The following is a 16,631-nucleotide window of genomic DNA, read 5'->3' as shown; positions in this document are numbered from 1 at the left end:
ATCCATATAGTTTAGAAAATTGGATTTTCCCGTGGATGTAGGCATCTTTGCTGAATCATGTAAATTTTGGTGTTCTTTGATTTGTTTTTTTGTTTTTCTTTGTTATTTTCTTCTTAATCTTATTAAACATGTATCTTTAAATTTGCAATAATATGTACTCAGGACACTGAAGAGTAGCTATAGTACAACTGAAGAACCCTCCCCACTCTTCCAAAATAACCTACAACGCTTTACTACCCCCCAAGTTCTTTTGAAAGTCTCTTAACTTCTCTATAACTTATTGGAAAAGGAGAAACCTTGGATTGCATGATAAGTCCATAACATGCAAGAGTGCTAGATAACTCTTCAGTTGTAAATTGCACTAAAAAGTATATCACAATTAAGCTAAAATTCATTAGGTACATTTCATTTGAACAAGATATAGGTAATGAAATTGAAGTGCAAATTTTCTTTGCAATCTATATATTGGACCTGTGAAAATTTAAAGGTTATCTTACCATTATACATCTTGTGAAAGAAAGCTGTTGTCATATTTTTTGCTTCGGCTATTGCCACCTTCGGTGTCCATGGTCTTATGTAAGGATTTACATCACTTCAACTTCATTTCTTAACTTTTGGCCCGAAGGATGTTGATACCTTTTTTTTTTCTCCCTTTTTTGAAATTGGATGTCCATTAATCAGCTTCAAACATGATCTCTACCATTGATCTCATGTTGGCGCCTAGTTAGGATTGTTCGCAGAAGATCTCCTTAAGAACTCCATCACCAACTTTGAGAATGCAGATGAGTTATCTTTGAGTAATTGAGATGGTGAGTCATATTCTACAACTCTGCCTGTATCAATCCAAATGACAAAAGAAAAACAATTAACACACTTCACAGAGGCTTTGGACTTCAGATCCTTGGATGGGTTTCTTTCCACCTTTTTCCATTGTACCCACTTTTGAAATCTACACACACACACACACACACACACACAGATACATACATATAGGGGAGGATCGCCAGACCACTAAAAAACACACCATTCATACCACGCTTTTTGTCCCATATGGGTTAGAAGTTTTGGAATGGGTTGATTTTTCGTGAGGATGATCTCCTCATCATAGAGATCATCCTCACCAAAAATCAGCCCATTCTGAAACTGCTAACTGCATCAAAAGTGGTTTACAAAAAAAACTGGATGGTCCACGATTCTTCAACTTGTAAACTGGGGTTAGAAGTTTTGGAATCGGCTGATTTTTGGTGAGGAGATCATCCTCACCATAGATATCATCCTCACAAAAAAATCAGCCCATTCCGAAATTTCTAACCCATATAGATGAGATCTACAGTGAATATATATATAGATGGATGGATGTATTGCATAGTGAGGCACAAATGTTGTACTCCTGAGAGATGTTGCCCACAAAACGAGAGTTGGATGGGTAAAGTGTAGGTGCACTTCTAGAAAATATGTGACCTATGCAAACTAATCAAATTAAGTGGAAAATTTAAAAGATGGCAATAAGATCAACTATACTTTATGCAGCTGATTGTTGGGTGGTCAAGAAGCAACATGTTATTAAGTGTAGCAGAGATGAGGATGCTGACATGGATGAGTTGAAAGACAAAAAATTCGAAATGAATGCATTTGAGAAAATGCAAGAGTAGCTTCATTAGGTGATAAACTAAGACAAAGTCAATTTAGATGGTTTGGGCACTTCATACAAAGGTTGATGATTATAGACCCAGCTAGAAGAGATACGGAAGTTGAAGGCTTTAAAAGAGGGAGAGGATGACCCAAAAGAACGTGGATTGAGGTAGTGAAAGCAAATATGAACATACTTCCAATAAAATAAGATGTGGCTCTAGACACCATCGAATGGAGGAATAGTATCCATTCAGCTAGCCAACCTCTAAACCTTTGGGATAAGGCTTTGAACGAGGATGAAGTTTACAATACAGAGTTCAATTATGTTTTTGGATTGTATTTCGAAACATAACAGCTAAAGAGCATTTAAATTTTTATAAGTTTGATCAGTTTCTAGTTCTTTTTTCCATACCTTCATCAAGCACTAGAACTAAGTCATTATCTATCACAGTGGGTATTCGGTGGGCCACGGTGATTGTGGTGCAGCTAGTAGTTTCTTCTCTAATTGTCTTCTGAATCACATTATCTGTTGCAGTGTCCACTGAAGCCGTGGCCTCATCCAACACAAGAATCTTTCTCTTCTTGAGCAACGACCTCGCCAAACAAACCAACTGCCTTTGTCCCACACTCCAATTCTCTCCATCTTCTGCAACTACACCATTACCCAAATTTTATAACAAACAAACTAGTAGACAGTTTAATAAGATGACACCCACTTAAGTTAAACTACACTTATATTACACTAGTAGTCTAGTACATTGTTCCTTTAAATTTTAAATGGGTACCTGGTGCATCAAGTAGCCTTGGATCTTGCTTTACTACCTCCCCAAGATGACACTTCTTTAAAACCTGATATCTCAAATGGGTTCAGCGAAACAATGAATTTGATAAAAAAATAATTTAAGAAGCAGATTGTTTTTACCTCCCAAATTTCAGAATCCGAATGCTGCTCTAGAGGATCCAGATTATTTCTCATGGTCCCTTGAAACAAAGTTGGGTCTTGTGGAATTATACTCAATCTAGATCTTAAATCATGCAAACCCATCTTACTAATATCTACGCCATCAATCACAATCTTTCCTTCTGACGGTTCCACCACTCTGAATAAAGCTTGGATGAGAGTGGACTTGCCGCTTCCCGTCCTGCCTACAACCCCAATCTTTTTCTCTCCTGGGAATATACAATTGACACCTCTAAGAACCATGGGGAGTGTGGGGCTGTATTGCACATGGAGATTATCGAGTTCGATTGTTCCGTTTGTTGGCCACTCGAGTTCGGGTCTACAACCTTCGATTTCCAATGGAGCTTCACTTGGAATGTTTGAGAATTGAAGAATTCTCTCTACTGAGATCATCTTGTTCTCAACATTACATAGGTTCCATATCACCCAAGCTTGTAGAACATTTAGGTTCAGACCATATGTAGCTACCAATCCTGCCAGGCCTGGAATTCCATCCAACAAGTCCATTAGCTATGCTGGTACAAAGTAACTCAATAAAGATCTTAACGACTGGATATGAATAATAAGGTACCAATCAGGTATGCGTAATCTGTAGTCAGCATTATTTGTATGTTAACCAACCAACTACTCCAAAAGACCGATCTGTTGCAGAGGGGGAGAACTATGAATATAAGAGGGTCACGAGGACACACCCAAGAGTGGAGGAAAAATATACACTAAAACACTCCCCCTCACCCATAAGGGTGGAAAGAATCGAACCCATGACCTATACAAACCTAGGGCTCTAATACCATGTTAACCAACCAACTATTCCAAAAGACCGATCTGTTGAAGAGGGGGAGAAGTATGAATACAAGAGTCACAGGGCTTAACTGAGGTATGACACACCCAAGAGTGGGGGGAAATATACACTCAACACTCCCCCTCACCCATAAGAGTGGAATGAATTGAACCCAAGACCTATACAAGCCTAGCACTCTGATACCATGTTAGCCAACCAACTACGTCAAAAGACCAATCTATTGGAGAGGGGGAGAACTATGAATATAAGAGGGTCGTGGGGCTTAACTGGTGTATGACACCCCCGAGAGTGGAGGAAAATATACACTCTAACAGTCATAATGATCTAAAATTCTTTTGGGCAGTCAATAGACAAGGTATCGAGAAAAATCCGGAAAAATATATATTTAATAGTGAAGAATGAGGATCATTTGATGAGGCTGATTTTTAGATGGGAGGGCTCATGTGTGGACCCACCATTGCGCTGACTATAAACTATGGATACCCGATTGCTTCTGAAAGAGTTATAGTAGAGGAGCTTACTGGGAGAAATGGCTGATCTTGGCAGGTTCACCAAGATAATTAGAACAATGAAGAAGACAAGGTTGAAGAGAAAGTTGATTCGAACACAGAGCCATTCCATTGTAGCAGAATTATGGAAAGCAAGGCGAGAGTAATTATCGATCAACTTTAGAACTTTTTCCTGGAATCGATCCTCCTGATTGAAGCAACGGATCGTTGCTCCACCAGAAATGGTCTCTGAGAAGTGGTGTAGGATTGGAGATTTTCTTACTCCAACCATCCTGGCTAGTTCTCTTGCTGTGGTGATGTAGTAAGCCTGCAGAAAATTCAATTAATTCAATTTTACACAGAAAATCTAAGGGCAGTCTCAAACTTCATGTTTGTGCATGAAACATACATATACAGTAGGATTCACCAATCAATGGGTCTCACTTGGGAAATCTCCGAGGCCAAAAGTTAGCTACTTGGACATCCTGACCTTCCAATAAAGGAATTCCTTTTGGGCTTTTTTCGGAAACAAAAGGATTGTTAATTGGGTTGTTATCAACCTTTTGATTTGATTATCGGTCTAGGCAATCTTGCAAAACCCATTGAATTCTGGGTCCCATTGCTTGCATGCACATCAAGTCCTGTGGACCAGTATGGGTTCTTTAGATCTCCTCTTAGAGGAAAAGAGTCGGTTATAGCCTCAGAAAATCTGATTAAAGGACCAAAACTTGAGTGAAAGAAAGTTTGCTTGCCTGATACCATATGGAGATTGCGAGAATGACAAGGAATAGAATGAAGACATGCCAGGCAACATGAGACATAAGGATGATGATGCTCAAGAGCTGAACAAGTGCAAATGCCAATCCTGCTAGTCTGTAAGGAATATCTGTGTCCACTGCACTCTGGTCTGTTGAAGACTGAGACACGAAAAAGAAAAAAATATGTACTTAAAGAAGGTTAATTTTCGCCAAACATATAAAATTATCAGAACAGCATTATCATGTACCATGGAAATAATTATAAGAACTAACCCTTTGAAGTATTCGACTTGAAGGTGTTGTGTCAAAGAATGAAATGGGTGCTCGAAAAACTGATTTGATCATGCCAAGGAAGAGCCTTTGAGAGGTTTCAATGGCAATAGTTGCTAACAAAACAGTTCTTCCCAAGATGAATATGGTGCTGCCACCAGACAACAAAGCAAACAATCCTATCAACTTCTTTTCGCTTACTCTCGCTTCCTCCTCGGTTGCCCAAGCGATCCAGTAATTGCTTCCCATCTGTAGTCCTTGGAAGAGAATTTGACAGAGAAGGATAAATGGGACAAGAGCTCCTTTATATGCTGAGGTCACAAAGGCTGAGTAAACTGGCCATTTCACTCTACCGGATTCTGTTTTTTCTTCTTCGTCAATTCTCTCTGAAAGCTTTCTATTGAAGTTGGGATCATCAGATTTTTCTTCTGTGAGCTCAGTTTGGTTCATTTGATGGGTTCCACAGGTAAAGAATTTGTAGTCTTTGGATGGGGTCACTTGGCTTAGAGATTTACTGTGAGCAGCAATTTGTTTGACAAGCTCACCATCGGGGTCTATGATAAGATCTTCATATTTTCCTGACTGAACAATCTTCCCATCTTTCATTACCTAGAAAATACATAAATTAAAGAAACATATAAAAATCTTGTTTAGAAAATTTATTTGAGTATTAGAAGAGAAGGAAAACGTCATGAAAGTATTATTGCCCATCACAGGATACAAATTTGCTTTGTGGATGTATACCAATCAAACTAAAAGTAAACTTTGGGATAGTGATTTGTTGTTGTTGTCGTTGTTGTTGCAAATTGCAAGTATTCTAATTATGTTTGTAGCCTAGCTTCACTTACATCCAAGCTTACTATATGTATGCTTGGTCAGTTAAATGTTCCTCAACGTGCTAATATGTGCTGTCCAAATAAATATATAATAAATAGCATCAAATGCAAATGACGTACCAGTATGAGATCTGAAGCATTCAAGAATTCTAATTGATGGGTAACATAAATTACAGTCTTCTGACGCAAGAGTCGCTTTAGACATTCCTGCAAAATGCTTCAAAGTTATTAAAGATCTACTAAGGGTGCTTATAAGAAGAAAGGCTATTTTCTTAAATGCTATTACACATTACAAATGAGAAATAGGCAGAGAGATGGGGAATAGAGAGTGATGACAGCATGGGTTTTACCTTGAAAAGATGTGCTCCCGTGTGTGCGTCTACAGCACTGAAAGGGTCATCTAGCAAATAAACATCTGAATCACTATAGACGGCTCGTGCCAGTTGAATCCTCTGCTTCTGCCCACCACTCAGATTCATTCCTCTCTCTCCCACCACATTCAAATCTTTGTCAACCCACATATCAATGTCCCTATTCAAAGCACATCCTTCCAAAACATCTTTATAGAACTCTCTCTTCATTTCCTTACCAAATAACACATTTTCTCGAACTGTACCCGTCTGAATCCACGCACTTTGTGGCACATAAGCTTTCGAACCATACACCTTAATTCCCACCCCAGAAATCCTTGGAATCTCACCAAGTATACTACAAAGTAAGCTTGATTTCCCAGACCCAATGTGTCCACACACCGCGACCTTGTCACCTTTCATGATTTTAATCTTCTTAGTGATTTTGATGGTGGGGTTCTTCAAATTTGAATTAATTGTTTCCCATATATATTCCCCTTCTCCAATATTTATCGCACGATCCGATGCTTTTGAAGTGGTTATCAACTTCTTTTGATCTTCTTCTTTAATGAAGTCTCGAATCCTATAGATTGAGACCTTCGTTTGAGCTATCATTGAGATGAGCTCGGGAAGATTGTATATGGGTTCTTGTAGTATTCGAAAAGTGGCTAGAGCTGAGAGAACTGTGCCTGACGTTAAAGGTGTTTTTACAACAATGCAAACACCAAAAGTGATGACCGAAACTAAAGTAGGTGAAATCCAGAAGAGAGAGGTAACGGCTGCACACACATACAAATATCTCTTCAACCAAATTCTCTCAGTCTCTCTGAGGTTTAGGATATTATTCAAGTAAGTGGTTTCCCAAGAATAAAGCTTCAAGACTCTCATGCTCTTCAAAGTCTCTGAAGTAGCTTTAACTCTCGAGTCCTTCACTTCCATGATCTTCGAGTGTAGTTTTTCTTGCAAATTGGCTAATGGGGTGTTGCTCACCATCACCATAGTTGTCGTCAAGAGGGCAGCGATGGATGGGATTCCACCAAGGTTCCTGTACAGGATAATAAGCGCTAGAAAGACTTGAACAGGAAGCAACCAGACTCCATGAATGTACGAACAAAAGTCTCCAATCCTCTCAACATCTACACTGATGAGATTTACGACTTTGCCATTGCTTTGGCCAGAGTACCTAATTGAAAGAGACTTCTTGTAAATTGACACCATAAGAGCTGCTCGAATTCGAATACCAATCCGATTAGCACCGAAGTACCATTGTCGCTGTGACAATGATTCAATTGTCTTCGCAAAGAGGAAAAATGTTGCAAGAATAAGTCCATAACGGTGGCTTGAATCGTCAAGTTTTCCCGATAAGAAATTGACGAAGTTTGTGATTAGAAAGGGACCCATATAGGAAGCAATCGTGTTTATACCTGAGAAGTTCTTTATGAGTATAAAAAACCTTAATTAACTAATGCAACAGAAACATCAAAAAATAGATTAACTAGTTAAACTTTACCTGCAAAAGCTGCATTTATTGCTAGAGGTCTCCACAAAGCATGGACTATAGCTTTTGGAAGAGACAATGCTTTCGTTTTCTGATTCTGAAGTGATTCTTGTAACAATGAGAAAGTTTTCTCTGCAGTTTCGGATTCGGGAACTGATGGAACATGGTGTAATTCTAGTTTTCGACTTCGACCCTTTTCGAAGAGCGGGTTCAACCATTGGAAAGTAAGTTGGCTCCAAATTCCGGCATTGGTGAACATATCAACATCTCGAGCGACATCGTTGTTCTCTTTTTGAAGTAATGGGTGCTCAAGTTCTTGGATGTTTTTGGTATAATTGAAATGGAGAGCATTGAAACAGAGAAGTATGGACAGAGGAAATGCTGTGAAATCAGCGAAAGTGGCCTCGGGGAGAAAATGTGGAAGATGGGTAGATTTAAAATGGTTGAGGAGGTAAATGGACACAAGGAAGATATTGAGAATGCTTGAAAATATCCACCAAGAAATGAGAACTAAAGGCCACCTTTGTTCTTCTCTAACAATTCTATTCTTGTAATAAACAGCAAATATTGTTACTAAAATCCAAGTTATTGCCTTGAAAACATGTTCAATTAAGATTACTTTCAGCCTCCAAATCTCAAAAAGGCAAAAACCCAGATAAGATATAGAGATTAAAACATTACAAGTAATAGTGATTTTAGTAAACAATGTAGTTTTGATTCTCTTTTTTAAGTCTCCATCCTCTGCACCTCTCTTCCTCTCTTTCAAAAATTGTACAAATATCCATAATAAAAACAATGAGAAACATACCACATTGACAACAATCCTTAAAAAGATCGCCATCACAAAAAATGGTGAAAGACAAGACCCAATGAAACAAAGAATCTAAACTACTAGAAAACTGAAGAAAACTATAGCACTAAGTCAAGGACAGAATGAACTCTTGCAAGATTAAAAACTTCTTAAAACATCTCCATTAAAAGAGCTTGTAATAAAACAAGAAAAACCCATTGCAGATAAGGGAACAAAGATTCAAAAAAAACAAAAAGAAGGATTAAAAAATCATGGAAGATTAAACAAAAAGTACAGTTTTTTTTATCAGGGAAGCACGTGAGCTTTATACCAGACGCATAATATGAGTTCATCAACCAAAACTTGTTAAACCCAGATGACTAATATGTCTTCATGTATGTCTCCATTGAAAGTTACTGAAACCCACTTTCTTATTGAGAGAGAAATACAGCGAATCACTAATAAATAATTATTAATGGAATCAGAATTTTTGGTTTGAATTTAGGGGTTGGATCCTGTAATCTAGGGAGTTGTGTGACTACCAAGTCAAGGTCTCCTTTGTATTCCATGTGGCACACTCGTATTCAACCTGGTTAATCCTTGAGATTGGGCCCACCGATTAAACTGTTCATAAAAACATCAATCAGACTGATCTTTTGGTGTGATTAGGTCCACCAAGGGTGTGATGAATATTTATTTGTGAGAGAGGTAAACGAGACATGTAGTTGGGTAGCTTCCTAACTACGTGTAGTACAGGATCATAACTGTAACATCACTTTTAAAATTTTCCTTTTGTGCAAAGATTCTGAGAATTTTCGGTTACTTCAACTAATTAAAAGTGGGCCCTTTTAATCAAGCCCTTAAATTAGGGATATACGATTTTGGCTGATTTACACATACCCCTCCAGGTTTTGGTGAAATTTGAGAGACCATCCTATATTTTCAAACTTATGATATAGCCCCCTTGACCTAGATCTTCTAAGTGAGGCCGATAAAAGTTGACCTAAATACACTCACATCTTCAACCTTTAGTTATTAAATCCCTTGATTTTTCTTCCAAAAATTAGTCATTTTTACAACTCTTGAACTTCTAGACAATATTTTTAGAATCGAAATCTCTAAACTCTTATAGATATTTAAAAGGCAGAATCAAATGATCAAAATTTAATCCCTACAACACATAATATATCCTCAAAATACATGCTTTACCCCCAACAATTGGATTTCATGTTTTAACTATTGGGATTGCATAAGGGGTAGAGTTAGGATTTTATTGTAGTGGGGGTAAATTATAATTAATGGTACAATTGAAAAGCTTTAATATGAATAGTTTTGGAGAGAAATTCAAAGATTTTTTTATTGAAAGTTGAAGAAAAGACTATTTAGGTATTTTCCAATTAATTCATGAGAGAAAGCCCAATTAAGAGACAATGTCATCTTCAAAAACTGTAAGGGGGTTGGGGAAGAAATTGGAGGGAGGTGATGGGGATGAGGGCAAATAAGGAGGGAGATGAGGGAGTGAGGGCAAATGAGGTATGTATTTAGTTGAAAATACAGGACTATCTCAAAGTTCTACAGCGCAATTACCCCTACAAGCTCCTTATTAGCTCTGCCCCTGGATTGCATGCTTTTTTATATGAATTATATTTCACATTCATGAATTCCAACTTTTGGGAAATAATTTTTTTTATTTTTTTTTTAATTTACCACCTCTTCAATCTTTTATTGAAAATTATTAACAATTTTTTAACGAAAATCGTGCCATCTTAAGGTTGGTGGAAGGTTGAAAGGGATTGGATCTTGGGGTTAAAAAAAATTCACCCTAAAAGTTGGATATTACAGTTTTGGGGGATAAAGATGGAAGGGTTTATGAGTTGAGGTTGAAGACAGGGCAATTAGGTCACTTTGGTACTATTCAAGAGAAGACTGGGGTCAAGGTCAAGGTGGGTTATATGTTATTAGCTTAAAACAGAGATGAAAGATTTACCAAATTCCAGAGGGTACGACAAAAATTTAAATTCTAAATCACCTAAATAGTAAATATTCATATTCTATTTTTAGATTCCGGGAATCTCTGTCTGCTATTTTTCAAGATTTGTTAGTACCATGCACGTGAAAGGAAAAGCCTTCGTGTAAGCTTATACACGCTAAGTGTTTGTATGAACTCATCCCCACCACTGAATATAAACCTCATAAATCTACTTGAGCTGATCTGAAATAATTAGAACGGTTGGATTGGTCAAAGCAAAATAGGGCATAGTAATAGACATGCATGTCTTGAAAAATAGAACAAATGATGCAATATTAATGAATGGTGGATTAATGAAATTAAGCATCAAATAATGATGAAAGGAAACAAAATATAACTTTTATTTCGCATAGTAACATTGAAATTGACATCGTTTCACGCATTTGTGTGCATAGAACCACATATACTTTTCATTTGTATCTCAATGAAACTCATCTATAATTTTGTACATACATCCACCTCAGCAATATTTGAAATGATGTAAATTTCAATGTTATTGCAACATTTTTCTATTTTTATATAAAATTCCAATTAATGAGTCCCGTATCAAACAATTGTATAAATATTAAATAAACGGAAAAAAAAATTAAACAAGATCGAAAAGGTGTATGAAGTAGGGAACAATAGTGAAGGTAATCCGACAATTATTGACTTTCGATTTCTTTCTCGATCGCCCTCTCTTGTAAACATTCATTTTAGAGCTTGATTAGGTTTTTTTTTTCCTGACAGAAAATCAACTGGAAAAGAAAAAAGAGAAGATGAGATGTGTGATTATTAAAAGATTTTACAACATAAGTATTACATTTAGGGTGGCATTTGGCTGACAATCTTAAGAAGACAAAACGCTGCAAAAACGTTTGTCTTTATGTGGGTTAGAAATTTTAAATTGAACTGATTTTTTTGTGAGGATGATCTCTATGGTGAGAAAACCATCCTCATCAAAAATCAGATGAATCTGAAACTTATAAGTCCATCAAAAGTGGTTAAAAATTATGAACCGTCGATTTTTAATCATAAAATTGTAAACCACTTTTGATAGATGTAGAAGTTTCAGATTCAATTGATTTTTAGTGAGGACGATCTCCTCATCATTGTGATCATCCACACAAAAAATCAGTCTAATTCAAAACTCTTAAGTTACATAGGACAAAAATTTTATTAGTGTTTTGTCATCTTAAGATTATCAGTCAAACGACCTCTTACATTTAATTTAATTATTCAATTTATTATTAAAAAAGGAGTTGTGTTGGAGTAACATTGAAATCGACATTGTATCACACATTGGTGTGCACAGAACCATAGATACTTTTCTCTCATATCTCAATGAAAAGCATCTACGGCTCTGGATACACATTCATGTCGATAATGTGTGAAACCATGTCAATTTCAATGTTACATATTCTCCCCAAAAAAAATTTACCTACTAGAATCATTGCACATGATATAGGGACATAACTTGGAATGTTTTAGCTGCATTTTATTTTATATTATCTTAATTCTTCGATAAACGGATAAACTAGTAATAGAGTTACAGGGATAAGCTACTACAGAGCGCTGGGGCTTATTATATTAAATAAAGATCAAGTGGCCAATTTACATGACACGTGGCAAACATCAGCTGGCGTGTGTACAGCAACGGCTGGCACACTGTTGAGGTGTGCCCTTGGTGTGGTCACCCACTAGATTTTGCAAATTTGCCATGTCAGATAATTAATTTTTATATTTTAATTTTTGATTTTGATTTTGATTTTTTTTAATAAAGAAATACTTTGTTTCAAAATCAATTGGTGAAAGTAGATTTAGTGTCTCAATGCGTGTTTGAAATTGGGTGGCCTCCAAATTTATTAAACTTTTGTGGATTTGGGGTCTGGTCCCATTTCAAAAGGTGTTAAAAAACCAAAAAATCGATACCATCGTCAAATGTGTTTTCTCTCCTCACTTAATAATGTTAGAATTGGAAAGATGAAATGTAAATTATTATTCATATATCGCTAAAATTCAATCATGTCGGGAATGATGATTTTTAATAAGATACAATAGAGTAAATTTATAGTATTATCATTTATTATGATATCCAAATTATAAAATTATTTTATTGCTACCATTCTTATTGATGTGTTTAACTTCTTTTCAATATATATATATAATAATCTGCATTTTTTTTTTTTAATTACTGGGTGTCCGAACCCCTAGACTCGATCAGTAGGGGCGAGACAACTGATCTCTTAAAACAACATATACCCACAAGTCATACATACCAGGTAAGTCGAGATAAATTCTCGTAGGTGGCCAACGAGGAGGATTAAAATATTGAGTCGTGATAATCTAACACTTTTTTTAGACACCCCCGTCACAGAACTGTAGATCCTTTGCTTTAACATACACAAGAAAAAGATTTATGATTCTGTAATTGTCAAGTCAAGAAACATGAGGGGGGCATTTGAAAAAAGAGCGTCAAATTATCATTAATGCTTCTAATTAAGGTTTAAAATTTTGTTTGGATATAATGTTTCAATCAAGAAAAAACTCAAGACTATTTGGATTAAAATATTTTTTCGTTATCTAGAACATTTCCAAAGCATTAATTGTTTCGGACTTAGTATTTTATTATGATCTAGATCAAAATTTGAATATCTCGAAATGATAGGAAACTTCAAATCACATTATAAAAAATAAAATAATATAAATAATTTCTTTGAAATTTATATTTTACGGTATGATGTGTGCAACACATTCTAAGACACATTGCCTTCCCTCATAGTTGGAATAATTGGAAAATAAAAAAAAATCTTCCACATTTAAAGCTCTAACAGAAGAAAAGAAAAAAAAATGGTGTATTCATGAACACATGGTGTCGACACAACTTTGAATCTCTCTCTTTTCTCTATCCCTATCTCTATTACAACAGCTTGAGGAATACGTTGAGGTGAGGACCACCCTATCTTGTCCTGGAAATTTATAGGCTTAGAAAAGATAACTTTAAGACTTTGATTTGGAACTATTGATGAATTAAGAAACCGTACCCTCACTTCTTGGAAGATCAAGTGAAACTTATCAACACAAGCCTACCAGTCAAAGGACATATCCTTTGTGGTTTGGAAACAAACCTCGCTTGGCATTATATCACACTAACTTGTGCCAGAGATTTGGAAAGACATTCGTAAGGAATAAAAATGGTGGGGACACACGGGAGATATTTTGATGTGGTGGCACCTGTAAATGCATTTTCTCCTAGGTACGAGTAAAATGCATTTACAAACATTTACGTGCTACCACGTCAAGATCTCCTTGGCTGAGGTCACTCTAGCACGATTCATTTGGATACACACAAGAAAGTAATTTTTTTTTCTTTTTCTTTTGAAAGTTAAAAAGTCTTTTGGATTCATTTTATAAAATTAGTTTTTAATTAGTAAAAATCTTAATTTTACTTTTTAGAAGTTACTTTCTTCCTGATTACTTACTACTTTTTACTTTCTATTCCAACGAGTTGTTGGAAAATTTGTAGACGGATCCTCTATAGTATTACTTTCTTGTAGTTCCATGTAGCTCTTCTTTCCTATTTTTAGAGTTTATAAAACACTATATCGACTGAAAAATAACATCCTAATCCTCTTAATTTCAATGTTTAGATCATATTTGAAAAAAAAAAAAAAAAATCTGTTTTTAGTGCTTGATCAAACCTTGGAAAATGAACGATGATTGTTCTCTCAAATTTAAACTTTCATATATCTTTTTCTTGACGACATAGTATGCTTTCAGTCCTTGGTAAGAGTATAGTGACAAAATTGAGGTTCGAAAATAATTCGGCAAAAGAAAGAATTTGAAAAGATGACAAAAATTGGTAAAGTCGACAAAACGTAAGATAAATTAAAAGGTAAAAAAAAAAAAAAATTAAGTATAAAAATATTTTAGAAAAAATAAGTATTTTATATATTAAATGAAAAAAGTAATACTCAAGAATGCTAGAAATAAAAATAATCTGTGATTTTTCAAGAAATCGTTGATTAAATCACGATGAATTGTGATTTTTGAAAACTCAGATTTTTTTATTTAAATTTCATGATTTTTTGAGAAAATCATGATTTAATCAACAACTATTAAAATCTTGATTAGATCGTGATTTTTCAAAAAATCACAGATATCTATCACTATGCAACTTAATTACAATTTACTTTACTATAGACTCGAGTTAATGATATTTTCAAGAATTAAAATGCATCTCCTTTACAAGTAATTTTTTTAGAATAAATGTCCCAATTTAAGCTCAAATTCATAATTTTTTATGAAAAAAATTGAAGAACTTTTATGTAAAATGTGTTAATTATACATGTCAAAATTTTTAAATCATCTATATAAAAAAAAAGACAAAATAAACTGATTTAGGGTATCCATCAGATAAAAACTGACAATTCCAATTTCTATGGGTTCAGTTTCATTTTAGACTTGACTCTAATTGGTTCTAATAAAAAGGGAACCAGAACATGAGTTTTTTGATTTTGGTTAAATGAGTACCCATTGACACCCCTACTCCAATCTCTACCTGGCATTGTCCATTGAGTTTAGGATTTTTAGCCTCAAACCATGTTTAAGGCTCTCCATCAAACACACAACTAAGACAAATATTATTAGGGATCCATTCTCGTGAATCCCTAGACATATTTTCATAACCTCACCTGTGCGCTACTAGCTAGATGTGAAAAAGGATGCAAAAATCGAGAGGTCGAAGTGGAGTTATCATGTTACGGGGTGAAATGACAGAAAAGAGTGATTAGTCCCAAATCGAACATGCAAATGTTCCAAACCTTGACTATAAGGATGAATCAGACCTTGTATAGTACAACACGTTTTAAAGTTATATGAGATTCAACTCAAAACGAACAATATTGTACCATTGTGGGCTTGGAGTATTATAAATGATATCAAAGCCAATGATGGCTCTTCTTGGGGAGGTTGTCACAGTTTCGTTGGTGAGCCACTAACTAAGCATGGAAAGGAATGTGAATACCAAGTTGTCAAGTGGAATTGTCACATTGCAGAGTGGAATGATAGGGAGAAATTGTACAATGTATTTTAAAATCATGTAGACTTTGGCCCAAAATGAATATTATTGTACTATCTTGGGCTTGAGGAAATACACATATTTCTATGGGTTCAGTTTCATTTTAGACTTGACTCTAATTGGTTCCAATATAAAGGGAACCAGAACATGAGTTTTTCGATTTTGGTTAAATGAGTACCCATTGACGCCCCTACTCCAATCTCTACCTGACATTGTCCATTGAGTTTAGGATTTTTAGCCTCAAACCATGTTTAAGGCTCTCCATCAAACACACAACTAAGACAAAGATTATTAGGGATCCATTCTCGTGAATCCCTAGACATATTTTCATAACCTCACCTGTGCGCTACTAGCTAGATGTGAAAAAGGATGCAAAAACCGAGAGGTCGAAGTGGAGTTGTCATATTACGGGGTGAAATGACAGAAAAGAGTGATTAGTCCCAAATCGAACATGAAAACGTTCAAAACCTTGACTATAAGGATGAACCAGACCTTGTATAGTACAACACGTTTTAAAGTTATATGAGATTCAACTCAAAACGAACAATATTGTACCATTGTGGGCTTGGAGTAGTATAAATGATATCAAAGCCAATGATGACTCTTCTTGGGGAGGTTGTCACAGTTTCGTTGGTGAGCCACTAACTAAGCATGGAAAGGAATGTGAATACCAAGTTGTCGAGTGGAATGATAGGGAGAAATTGTACAATGTATTTTAAAATCATGTAGACTTTGGCCCAAAATGAATATTATTGTACTATCTTGGGCTTGAGGAAATACACATATATTTCTATCTTAGTCGTTTACCCATTAAGAATCTAAAATACCATATAAAGCTAATATTTTCCACATTATACCCTGATGTACTATCTTTTTTTCACATAAAATATTTACCTCAAAACCTCAAAACAAGGTCCAAAAACAAAGTAAGATGGAACGATGGGCAGATATTTCTAGGGATTTTCTAAAATGAATCCCAATGAAATTTCCCTTCCTAGTTGTGCCTCAAACATACTTTTGTGAGGTACAAATCAATAACAATACCCATGGGAAGAGCATTTTAGTGTTTTTTTCCCCCTTCTCTCATGAATTTGAGAACCTCTCTCAAAGATGACAAACACTCTTAGCCCCACCATTCTCAAATCTAGGGCTTAACAT

General features: G+C 35.5%; 1 protein-coding gene across 1 annotated transcript; it reads right to left on the bottom strand.

Annotated features, from left to right (window-relative positions):
* Positions 1-428: 428 nt before the first annotated feature.
* Positions 429-8,972, bottom strand: LOC147405452 (putative ABC transporter C family member 15). The gene is made up of 10 exons (XM_086433199.1): positions 7,608-8,972; positions 6,098-7,521; positions 5,868-5,954; positions 4,915-5,520; positions 4,636-4,800; positions 3,917-4,211; positions 2,555-3,075; positions 2,418-2,481; positions 2,045-2,284; positions 429-833 (listed from the first exon to the last, which is right to left on the bottom strand). The coding sequence occupies exons 1-10, from the start codon at positions 8,434-8,436 to the stop codon at positions 721-723; spliced, it is 4,344 nt and encodes a 1,447-aa protein (XP_086289325.1). The 5' UTR covers positions 8,437-8,972; the 3' UTR covers positions 429-720.
* Positions 8,973-16,631: the final 7,659 nt, after the last annotated feature.

This window comes from Akebia trifoliata, chromosome 3, assembly GCF_017979445.1.
Source record: "Akebia trifoliata isolate Shusen 1 chromosome 3, ASM1797944v1, whole genome shotgun sequence".
Lineage (NCBI taxonomy): Eukaryota > Viridiplantae > Streptophyta > Magnoliopsida > Ranunculales > Lardizabalaceae > Akebia > Akebia trifoliata.
Note: the sequence above shows the minus strand (reverse complement) of the source record. Positions and strands in the feature narration are given on the sequence as shown.

Coding starts and splice junctions, on each gene's coding strand:
- LOC147405452 (XM_086433199.1), bottom strand. CDS start 8,436: ATGGCGATCTTTTTAAGGATTGTTGTCAATGTGGTATGTTTCTCATTG. Junction 4,212..4,635: donor CAATCTCCATATGGTATCAG/GCAAGCAAACTT, acceptor AATTTTCTGCAG/GCTTACTACATCACCACAGC. Junction 2,285..2,417: donor AAGGCTACTTGATGCACCAG/GTACCCATTTAA, acceptor GTAATGGTGTAG/TTGCAGAAGATGGAGAGAAT.